This window comes from Lissotriton vulgaris, chromosome 1_2 (assembly GCF_964263255.1).
Source record: "Lissotriton vulgaris chromosome 1_2, aLisVul1.2, whole genome shotgun sequence".
NCBI lineage: Eukaryota > Metazoa > Chordata > Amphibia > Caudata > Salamandridae > Lissotriton > Lissotriton vulgaris.
The window spans coordinates 239410902-239422565 of NC_141686.1; the positions used below are offsets into that span (position 1 = coordinate 239410902).

Genomic DNA, 11664 nt, shown 5'->3' on the forward strand with positions numbered 1-11664 from the left:
AGTAGTCACATTTCATGAGATCTTCTGGTTTCTGTGCATGAGAACAAGGTGTTGTATAAAACTGTAAATATTTTCTTTGATATACACGTGATAGACATTTATGTTATTTGTAGCACATTCCCCTGAAGAAGGTGCATACCGAAATGCATTGGGACATGGCTTCATAAGATGTTTGATGGAACCAAAACTTTCATTGATGAAAAAGAAGAATAAAAATATCTTGAAGAAAGGAAATACAAAGCACTGTTTGAAGAATTTATTTTGGTGTTTTTTTCACGTTCTCAGTCCGATCTGTATGATTGTTGACAAAGTTTGCGAACATTCTATGTTAATTAATTTCTTTGGACCATAATGTTTTAAATTGATGAAAGATGTGTACATAAAACAAAAGAAAAAAAACCAACACGTAATCGTGAATGAGTGAATAGTGCTCTCCATACCACAGGTTTCTGTGATTCTTTTGTAAACTTTCTGTAGTAACCAGTCAGGCCCAAGAAAGCTCGAACCTGAGTCTGGGTGGTTGGAGGAGCCCAGTCCCTGATTGACTGTATTTTGCTCTCCAGTGGCTGAACCTGGCCTCCACCTACAAGGTGGCCCAAGTATACAACCTGTGTCTGCCCTATCTGGCACTTTGTGGCCTTGATAGTGAGACCTGCTGCTTGCAGTGCCTCTAACACTTTTCTCAGGTGGACCAGGTGATCCTCCCAGGTGGAGCTGAAGACAGCTATATCATCTAGATATGCTGCACAGAAGTCATCCAACCCAGTGAGAACATGATTCACCAGCCTTTGGAAGGTGGCAGGTGCATTTTTCAGACCAAAGGGCATTACCACAAATTGATAATGCCCACCAGGGGTTGAAAATGCTGTCTTAGGCTTGGCATCCTCAGCTAACCTGATTTGCCAATACCCAGCTGTCAGGTCAAATGTACTTAAGTAGTTGGCAGAAGCCAATCTATCTATAAGTTCATCTGCCCTTGGTATTGGGTGGGCATCAGTCTTAGTGACTGCATTGAGACCCCTGTAGTCTACGCAGAACCTCATCTCTCTCTTACCATCCTGGGTGTGAGGTTTTGGCACTAGAACTACTGGACTAGCCCAAGGGCTATCTGAGGGTTCAATGACTCCCAACTCCAACATTTTCTGCACTTCTGTTTTGATGCAGTCTCTAACATGATCAGGCTGCCTGTAGATTTTACTCTTGACTGGCAAGCTGTCACCAGTGTCAACCTCATGGGTACACCAATTGGTTTGACTGGGTGTTAGAGAGAACATATGCCTGAAGGATTGAAGAACTTGTTTGCAATCCTTCTGTTGATGTTCAGAGAGGCTGCCACAAAAGACAACACCATCTACTGATCCATCATCAGGATTCTGAGTGAGCAGGTCTGGGAGAGGGTCACTCTCTTCCTCCTGTCCCTCATCTATGGCCATGAGCAAGCTCATGTCCTTCCTGTCGACATATGCTTTGAGCCTGTTGACATGGAGCACCCTGTGGGGGCTCCTGGGAGTTCCAAGGTCCACCAGGTAGGTGACCTCTCCCTTTTGCTCAAGAATTGTGTGGGGCCCAGACCATTTGTCTTTGAGTGCTGCTGGGGCCACTGGCTCCAACACCCACACCTTCTGTCCAGGCTGATACACAGTCAGGACAGCCTTTTGGTCATGCCAAGCTTTTTGGAGTTCTTGGCTGGCCTTAAGGTTTTCAGATGCCTTCTCCATATACTCAGCCATCCTGGAGCGGAGACCAAGTACATAGTCCACTATGTTGGTTGCAGGTTTTTTGAGAGGTCTCTCCAATCCTTCCTTCACCAAACACAGGGGTCCTCTTACAGGATGCCCATACAAAAGTTCAAAAGGGCTGTAGCCAACCCCCTTTTGTGAGACCTCTCTGTAAGCAAACAGAAGGCAGGGTATCAGGACATCCCATCTACGCCTGAGCTTTTCAGGTAGTCCATGAATCATCCCTTTTAGGGTCCTGTTGAACCTTTCAACAAGCCCATTGCATTGTGGATGATAGGGTGTAGTGAACTTGTAGTTGACACCACATTCCTTCCACATAGCAGTTAAGTAGCTTGACATGAAGTTTGCACCTCTGTCAGAGACAACCTCCTTAGGGAAGCCCACTCTGGAGAACACTCCAACTAGGGCTCTTGCCACAACAGGTGCTGTAGTGGTCCTAAGGGGAATAGCTTCAGGATACCTGGTGGCATGATCCACTACCACCAGTATAAACTTGTGCCCTGATGCTGTCTGGGGTTCCATTGGACCAACAATGTCAATCCCCACTCTTTCAAAGGGCACCCCCACCACAGGCATTGGTATAAGGGGGGCCTTTGTTGTGCCACCTGACTTACCACTGGCTTGGCAAGTGACACAGGAGCGACAAAACTCCTTGGTATCCTCATTCATGTGAGGCCAGTGAAAGTGTGAGACAAGCCTGTCCCAAGTCTTTGTCTGGCCTAAGTGACCTGCTAAGGGAATCTCATGGGCCAAGGTAAGAAGGAAACCTCTCTGAGACAAGGGGATAACCAGCCTCCTGGCCATGCCAGGCTTGGGGTCTCTTGCCTCAGTGTACAGGAGTCCATCATCCCAGTATACCTTGTGGGTACCTGTGGCGTTCCCAGCAGCCTCAGCAGCAGCCTGCTGTCTGAGGGGTTCAAGGGAAGGGCAGTCTAATTGTTCCTTCCCCAGGTCTTCTCTGGAGGGTCCCCCTGAGCCCAGGAATTCAACTTGATCAAGTTCAAACTCTTTAGGCTCAGTTTCCCTCAGTTCCTGTAGGTCAGCCTCCTCTGAGACTTGATCCTCAACCTGGGGCAAGGGGGAAGGCAATGCCTTAACCCTACTGCTCTTCTTCTTGGAAGGTGGCTGGTCTATTGTTCCAGGATCCAGCACCAGTTCAGTGGGGCATCTTCTGGCCTGTGACCTAGTCACAGCAAGCACATGTGCTGGCAAGCCTAAAATCTCCATGTGAGTCCTATGCTCCACTTCTGACCATAGTGATGACTCCAAATCATTGCCCAACAAACAATCCACTGGGTGGTCTGAGCTAACTACAACCTTCTTTTGGCCAATTACCCCTCCCCAGGAGAAAGCAACAATTGCCATACTATGACTGGTAGTGACATTGCTTGCATTGGTCACCAGGAAATCTGTACCTGGCATGATCTGTCCAGGGTCCACAAAGTTAGGTGTCACCATTGTGACACTGGCACAAGTGTCCCTATAGGCCTGAGCCATTTTGCCATTGATAAAAGGTGTCTGTCTGTATTTGCGCAAAGTATTGGGACTGACATCAGGGGATATATCCACATCCCCTGTACAGACAAGGACAGCCTGAGTGAGTGTGCCAACTAAGTTGTCATACCCCTCAGAACCCAAGGTTAACCCAACTAAACCCTTGGGAGGTGCACTGCTACTGCTGGCTGTACTAGGGGGCACAGGTGCCTTAGGGGCTGCAGTAGTAGGAGTCTGCCCTCCTTTCTTGGTGCACTCACTAAACCAGTGAGTTTTACTTTTACAGTACTGGCACCACCTTTTTGACTGGCCTTCTTGAGTCTTCTTCTTCTGGGAAGCCTGACCCCCACCCTCTTGGGATTGTTGGGGACCTGTCGAAGACTTCTGGTAATTTTCACCTTTAGTATCTTTACCCTTCTGGTCTGCTTTCTTCTGACCACCCTGGTTCTGGCCCTGGTTTTGCTTAACTCTTGTTCTGACCCATCTGTCTGCCTTCTTTCCCAATTCTTGGGGAGAGGTCAGATCTGAGTCAACAAGATGCTGATGCAACAACTGGTTCTGACAATTGTTTAAAATCTGTTCCCTCATGATCAGATTATACAATCCTGTGTAATCAGTAACCTTACTGCCCAGCAACCAGCCCTCCAAAGCCTTAGTGGCACGATCTACAAAATCAGACCAATCCTGAGACTGAGTTTTCTTGGTATCCCTGAACAGCAACCTGTACTGCTCAGAGGTTAGGCCAAAACCATCAATCAGTGTATTCTTCAGGACTTGGAAATTGTTAGCATCCTCAACTCTAGTAGTGAGGAGCTTATCTCTACCTTTACCTTCAAAGGAGAGCCACAAGATAGCTGCCCACTGACTCTGGGGGACACACTGTACAGTGCAGGCCCTCTCCAAAGCAGTAATCCATTTGTGGATATCATCCCTTGTTTAAAGGGGGGCACTATCTTACTCAGGTGTCTAGTGTCTAAACTCCTGTTTTCCCTTGGGGGAATGCTGCCACCAGTGGGATTTGTCCCACTCAATTCTTGCTCTCTAGCAAAGGCAAGTCTCTCTTTGGCCAGGGCAAGTTCTTCCCTTTCAATCCTCAGATTGACTTCCCTTACTTTGGCTTCATATACTCTCCTCTGAGGGGATGTCATCACTCTTTGAGAAGAGGCCTGAGAGCCATTGGTTCGAATGGATCTGTTAGAGCCTCTGGATAGAGACCTAACTCGTCCATTCCCAATGTTAAGCTGGCCTGAGAGGGGCCCCAGGGGTCTCCTAGTACCATTCTCATGCCTGCTTAAGTTGTCCCTAGTTAGCTGGCTAACTACTTCTGGACCTTTGTCTGCCTCGTCCTCAGAGGGCTCTAGATCCTCATCCTCCTCTTCACCTTCTGCAGAGAGATGGATAAGGTCAGGGTCACCTGAGGTTCCCTCTAGGGGGGGCATGTTCCCATCTGGATGAGAAGGTTCTGTGTTACCCGCCCTCCTTGATCATAAGTCTCCAAGAGACCAATCAGAAAAGGAATTGTGGGGTTAGACCCCTGTTTTAGTTTCCTGGAGGTACACACTTGTCTCATCTCCTGGAAGCTAAGAGCAGCATATCTGGAAGCGACCTGTGGAGGGTCCACTGACACAAGGGGAGACTCAGAGTTTCTTCTTTTGTCTGACATGCTGATTCTAGTGTGGTGTAAGTGATGCACCTACCTACACTATATGTTTGCCTACTGATCCCTTGCTAAGAGTTGTAGCCAAGGTGTGCTAAGCCTTGAGGAGCTACAACAGCTGGTTCAGTAGAACTCAGAGTATTCTAAGCTAAGTTATATGTACCTGAAGTACTTATGTGATCTTTCACAAGATATTCTTAGGATACATGTGGTAAAACAACAGCAAGCTCAAATCCCAACCGCTGCTCACCAATGTGAAAAGTTGGCCTGATATATAATGTTCACTATTCTAGTGAGCACTTTGTATCAGTCCAAACAACCCTTATTGATGATTAGTTGTAAGTCAACCTTATAGACCAGCTATCCTAGTAGCATGGATATGAGCAGTCTTCGGGCTAAACTCTAGAGGGCGTGTTAAGCCAGCTGTTATACCATCACATATACCCCTTGAATACCAAGTGAAAGGACACCACACAAGTGTTATGAAAATAAACAGTGTATTTATTTAGATCACAACAGCCCTGTACTCTTTATGAGGACAGGGTACTAAGCACACAACAAAACTCTTACGAAAATACTTTAAGTTGCACAATTTACACAAATGCCCGAGGGGCACGAAAAACCATATACTCTGAAAGTGGAATGCGAAATTACTAGCAGGTAAGTACTGTACTAATAGGCTTTGGAATCGATAGGACTACGTTACTGAACCTTCAGATTACTAGTAGGAGGCCTAGGGGACTCGGGTGCAGAGTGTGCACTCTCACGTGGGATGCGGGACAAAGTCTATGGGAGCTAGTAAAGGCAAAGTTAGTGTTCTCGGGCGAACCCGATAAGGTAGATCGAAAACGACAGTGGATCCTGACCCTTGGATAGTGAGGCTATGCTGGGGCACGAAATGCCGAAGTTACCTAGCCCAGGGGCTGCAGCTGCATAGACGTCGGGAATCCTCGTAGACGAACCAGGAGCCTGAAGAAAGAAGTTGCTGGCAGGCGACCAGTGAAGATGGTTCGAGTGATCCAAGCCTGGATCGAAGATGGATGACACCTGAAAGCAGAGGGGACCAAGTTCGTGACTACTAGCCAGTAGTCAGGTGGCACCAGGAGGGCACCGGATGGTAGTCACCTCGACTAGGTGAGTGGGCGACGCTGGGCTCTGCAGTCTCACGGACCAGGAGGCGTTGTCGGCGACCAGGAGGGAGGTGCGAGCTGTCCCATGATGGATGATGCTGTCGACGTCGCTGGACCCAGGATTGGGGCAACAAGTCTTGGCAAATTCAAGCCCACGCGGTGGACCTAAAATGGCGTCTGGGGTGGACCAGGAGGGTCCGGGGTGCTCCTCTTTTGGAAGGGAGCAAGGGCCAGTCTGGAGCAACCAGACCAGCAGCAGTGATGTCGTCGGGCGTCGTTAAGAAGGCCACAAGCCAGCGGGCTAGTAGCCAAACAACGCGGTGAGCAGCAAAAGGCAGAAGGGCCCCACGCAGATCGTGGAGATGCTGGGAGGCTGGACTTCGGTGCTGGAGTGCTCAGGGTCGGGGCTTCTCGGACCCCAAAGCACTCACCAGAGGATCCCTCGGCGGTCGTGCTGGATAGAAGTCGTGCAGTTCTGATGATGGCCGGTCCCTCGAGGTCTCGTCGCACCTACGGTTCTCAGCTTAGCTGTAGAGGTAGGTAGAGGTCAGAGGTGCCAGGCAAGCCGGGTCTCGTAGTGCTGGTCGGTCTGATTCCTGAGGAAGGACGAGCAGCAAACCGCAGAGTTCTTAGATGGTGCCTGCGGATGCAGGGTGACTACTCCTTAGCCACAAGGGAGAAATCTTGAGAAGAAGTCGAGAGTTCCTTTCGTAGAAAGTAGTTTCTTGATTCAAAGATGATCTAATTTGGAAGGGTCCCTGCTCCTGCCTTTATCCTAAAGAAAGGGGTGGGTACGCGACTAGGACCTGCCCTAGGGGTGGGACCAGGAAGGGGGGTGGTTACACCCCTCTCCCATGCCGGACTTTTCCCAGGCCAGGGGCTGGTGTGCCCCTGGAACTGGTTCTAGCCGGCAGATGCGTAGTGAGCACCGGGGTGCCACTCTGCAGTCACCTTCCTGTAAAGCCCTGCCTACCCAGGATACACAAAACCCTGTCTGGGATGGTGCTAGCACCGCCCCTGACCGGAAACCCTTTGTCCAAGCTCTCCTCGCTGGAAGGACTCCCAGCAGCAGGAGGTCAGACTCGTGTCTGTGGTGGCAGCATCCATTTTGTGGAGCTGAGGCTTCAGTTAACTTTAACCGGGGTTCACAGTTACCTACATGTCGTGTCCCTCTAGAAGGGTGGAATGCTAACCCCGTCGCCAGAATTGGCGAGGGGTTAGTATTCCAATTCATATGACACCTTACTCGACATATTTTGATAAAGCAATACCAGAGATAGCATTTAACAGCGAGGATTATAATGCACTTTAGAGTATATGGTATGCGTTATCATGGAACAGCTATTAGGACTTGGTTCCGCAAGCTGCAAACGGGCTCAGCTCATGCCAGAGCACCATTTCACACGATTCCAAGCACTCTGCCTTCAGGATTGTCAAGGCCTGCCATAGGAGTGACTGATAGGAATCTGTGTGTCCATTTTTAGGGTTAGATATAGGTATACTATATCTAAAGCAAAGGGTGATTACACCACCTTGCCCCAGCTGTCGTGCAGCCAGTTGTGTCAGATTTAGATGGCCATCCAGGGGTGGCATAATACATGCTTCAGTCCCTGGTAGGCCCTGGGTACACCTATGCCCTGAGTTACAGGGTCTGATAAGGTGGCCCAGTTCCAATTGGATAATGCACCTAAGGTACACATGTCAATTTAGTGAGAGAACAGCTAGGCTGTGGGTCTGATTGGCAGGCCCACAGCCAGGGAAAGTCGTAAACCAGTGAAACAAAAGCAAAAAATCTGGGTGATCATAGGATTGCAGACCCTACTCTCCTACAGCCAGAATCAACAGAACTCTAGTACACAGACTCCAAACCAGACTCGTCCTCTGTACACCAGGCCACAAACACATGACCCGACACCTAGGAGACCTCCACTGGCTCCCCGTCGAGAAAAAGGTCACCTTCAAACTCCTCACCAACGCCTACAAATCACTCAACAACATCGGACCAAAATACCTCAACGAGAGAGTGTCCTTCCACGTACCCAAGAGAAACCTCCACTCCACCGACCTCGCCCTGGCTGAGGTGCCCCGCATTCGCAGAAACAGAACAGGCGGGAGAGCCTTCTCCTATGTCGCAGCCAAGACTTGGAACGAGCTCCCCGGGAAAATCAGAAGCTCCCCGACCCTGCACAGGTTCAGGCAGGACCTCAAGACCTGGCTCTTCGATTGATTCGGAGCTGACCCCCCTCCCTCCATCGCCTTGAGACCCTCATGGGTGAGAAGCGCGCTTTATAAGCCCCTGATTGACTGATTGACAGTGTGAATGACACTCCCCAGAAGCAATGCCTGAGGGGCCTGACCACTGATGCTGTCCAGTACGTGACATACGCTCTGGACTTGAGCTAAAGCCGTCTCAAACTTTTCCTAAAAATACTGTTGTCCTGGCTTGAGCATTTTTCATCGCCCTAAGATGCTTGCTCAATAAAAGGTGAATTTGAACAGCATGCTAGCATAGGGCTTTATGTACTGTGGGGCAGATTTACAATTACTGGCGCACCCCTGCATATCAGCAGGGATGCGCCAGTTATTGTGTGACGCAGCTACGCCACCCTGGATGCGCCGCATTTACAATGCGGCGCACCATGGGGCTAAAATGGCACAGATGCATCACGCATCTGTGCCGTAAAAGCAGTGCATTGCTGGAGTTGCGTCGCAAGCGCCACGCAGCACCAGCAATGCTTAGGGGGGCCCTATCTGTACAATGCTGCGTCAATCCTTACGCCTGCTTCAAGCAGGCGCAGGGTTTTGACGCAGCATGGGCCCAAAAGTGACTGAGTGAAATCTTGTAGATTTCACATAGCCACTTTTGGGAGGCGTTCCCACACCGGAACGCCCCCCCCCCCCCTCTTAGCGAAGGAACGCCTCCTTCTGGTGAAGAGCTTTAACAACGTGACACATCTGGAAGATGCGTCACGTTGTAAATACCCCGCACCATGGCGCATCTTTTGCACCACCGCTGCATCATAAAAGTGACGCAGCGGCGGCGTAAAAGAGGCACAGGGGACTTGTAAATCTGCCCCTAAGGATTTTAGCGTATGCAAACTTTCTGATTCTGTAAATCAGGTTTGCAAAAACTAAAACCGTTTTTAAAAAGTACTAAACCCATTAGATGATTTGGAAAAAGTTATTCCGAGTCATTAAATAAGTGCAGTAAACCAATTAGTATTTGGAAGAGGCACGTTAAAGGGCTCCCTTCCAACTACAGATTCCTAATGGTATATATTCATGTTTTGCGAAACCTGCGTGCAAAATATTAAAATTTTACCGACACCTCAAAGGAAGTGGAAACACATTGACAAGCAGGAGGGGCCCCTTTCTCCTCTGTGAATCTTAAACACATGTTTTAGACTGAAAAAGTACGTAAAACGTTTCATTCATTTTAAACACATCCAGGTTTTGTTTCAGGTCCACAAACTGCCTTATTTAGTTTCTTTTAAAAAAATCACAGACGTGGTGGTCTGCTGTGATGATGTCAGGGCATCGTAGATTACCAGATTTTGCCAACCACCTCGTTAAAGTTGCGACCACTATGATTCGCTATTTTATGAACCGCGTGGGTTCCTATGATCTCTAGTTTTTGTGTTTTTTGTTCTGGGTGATTGGAATTCAAACTTGGGACTAACCTAAACTGCGCACAGGTTTTCGCAGCCGGTGCCGCAGTGACCCACTGAGCTACCTTCCCCCTTCCTCCAGGTTGGCTCTCACCGTGAAGTCGGGGCTGCGGTCCTCCTCCGCGGGCTCCCTCCAGGCCTGGGAGCCCCGGCCCGGGTGCTGCGGGCCCTGGTAGCGGGGGGCTGCCAGAGAGCCCCCGATGCAGAACTTGTCCTTGTGCTTCTCCAGCAGGGGCAGGGAGCGGAAGGCCATCTTACACTTCTGGCAGCGGTAGACCCCCAACTCGTCCATGCTGCCCCCGGGCAGGGTCAGGGGAGGGCGGGGGGCGATGCCTGTGCTCTGGGGGCTGAGGTCGTCGGATGTTCTCGAAAGGGGGCCTGTCTCTTCTCAGGGCCTCTGTCCTCTCTTGGTGTGCTGCTGCCTCTTCTTGTGCTCTCGGGGTGGTCTCCTCTTTCGGTTCTCTTCTTCCCTCCCAGGTGCTCTGTCTCTGCCCTCTCTCCTCTCAGGGTCTCTGCTCTCTCTCCTCTCAGGGGCTCTGTCTCTCTCTCCTCTCTCCTCTCAGGGGTTCTGTCTCTGCCCTCTCTCCTCAGGGGCTCTGTCTCTGCCCTCTCTTCTCTCAGATGCTCTGTCTCTGCTCCCTCTCCACTGGGAGGCTCTGTCTCTTCTGCTGTGCTCTCTACTTCTAGGGGTTCTGTCTCTGCCCTCTCTCCTCTCATGGGCTCCGTCTATCTGCCCTCTCTCCTCTCAGGGGCTCTTTCTCTCCTCTCAGGGGCTCTGTCTCTGCTCTCTCTCTCTCCTCTCAGGGGCTCTGTCTCTCTGCCCTCTCTCCTCTCTGGGGCTCTGTCTCTGCGCTCTCCCCTCTCAGGAGCTCTGTCTCTCTCCTCTCAGGGGCTCTGTCTCTGCCCTCTCTCCTCTCAGGGGCTCTGTCTCAGCCCTCTCTCCTCTCAGTGGCTCGGTCTCCTCTCTCTCTTCTCAGGGGCTCTGTCTCTGCCCTCTCTCCTCCCAGGGTCTCAGTCTCTATCTGTGCTCTCTCCTCCCAGAGGCTCTGTCTCCTCTCTCTCTCTCTCTTCTCAGGGGCTCTGTCTCTGTCGGGTGCTCTCTCTCCCCCGGGAGCCTCTGTCTCTTCTGGGAGTGCGCCCTGCACTCTCTCGTGTGCTCCTCGTCCGGACCCGGCTGTCTCTGCCCGGGATCCGAGGCGGGAGGCCGGTGTCTCGGGGCGGCGTCTCTCGTTGCTCTGGGAACGCACCCGGGCCCTGCCCTGCCCTGGGACAGGCCTCCCAGCCGGGAGCCCGAGGGCCTGGACACACAGGACAACCCGGGGAGCTCTCGGTGTGAGATTTACAGACAGGGCGCGTGCTCTTGGTAAAATCAAGCGTTGGCAAAGCCAATATGGCTCATTTAAACATGAATGTACCACGATTGAAAAAACAGAAGCAGCAAAACACGTGCAAGAGCAGTGAAAAATCACAAAAAGCATACGGCAGGAATATATCTATAGGGAGAATATTCCATCACAGCGCTCCTAGAATAAAATAGCTTTGTGTGTAAACCTACTCAAAACCAATCTATATCTATACTACTATTATAAAGAGAGAACTTGCACCTTTTGGCCAGGTAAACTCGGGAACCACAGCACCAATCACAACACCCAATACAGCGTTGGAAAGGGCAGTTGCAGCAGAAGGACATAGGCTATGCAGACGCCCACCATATACATTTAAAATGTAAAAGAACCGTGCCAGCAAAGTAGTCCCTTGTGGGCGTGTCTGCATTATGCTGTGGGTGTGTGCTGGGGGCGTGACAATCGCTGGGGGCATTCTGTCACAAGTGTTGTTTTTTCTTCCTAGGTTCTATACATTCCTGCTCCCTTTAAATAGTAATTCAGTGGTGGTCCCATTCTCTTAGAACCACCCCAAGCACAGTTATGGGCAAAAATACAACTAAAAGGCCCTGCAAAGCATTATGGGATAAGCTT

General features: G+C 50.3%; 1 protein-coding gene across 1 annotated transcript in view; it reads right to left on the reverse strand.

Moving 5' to 3' along the window:
* The window catches only part of LOC147736415 (uncharacterized), a 465378-nt gene extending 454966 nt beyond the window's left edge, over nt 1-10412 (reverse strand). Inside the window, exon 1 of the mRNA XM_086953155.1 lies at nt 9783-10412. Coding sequence (XP_086809281.1) covers nt 9783-9980 — 198 coding nt within the window. The 5' untranslated portion in view covers nt 9981-10412. The remainder of the gene's footprint in view (nt 1-9782) is intronic.
* Nucleotides 10413-11664: the final 1252 nt, after the last annotated feature.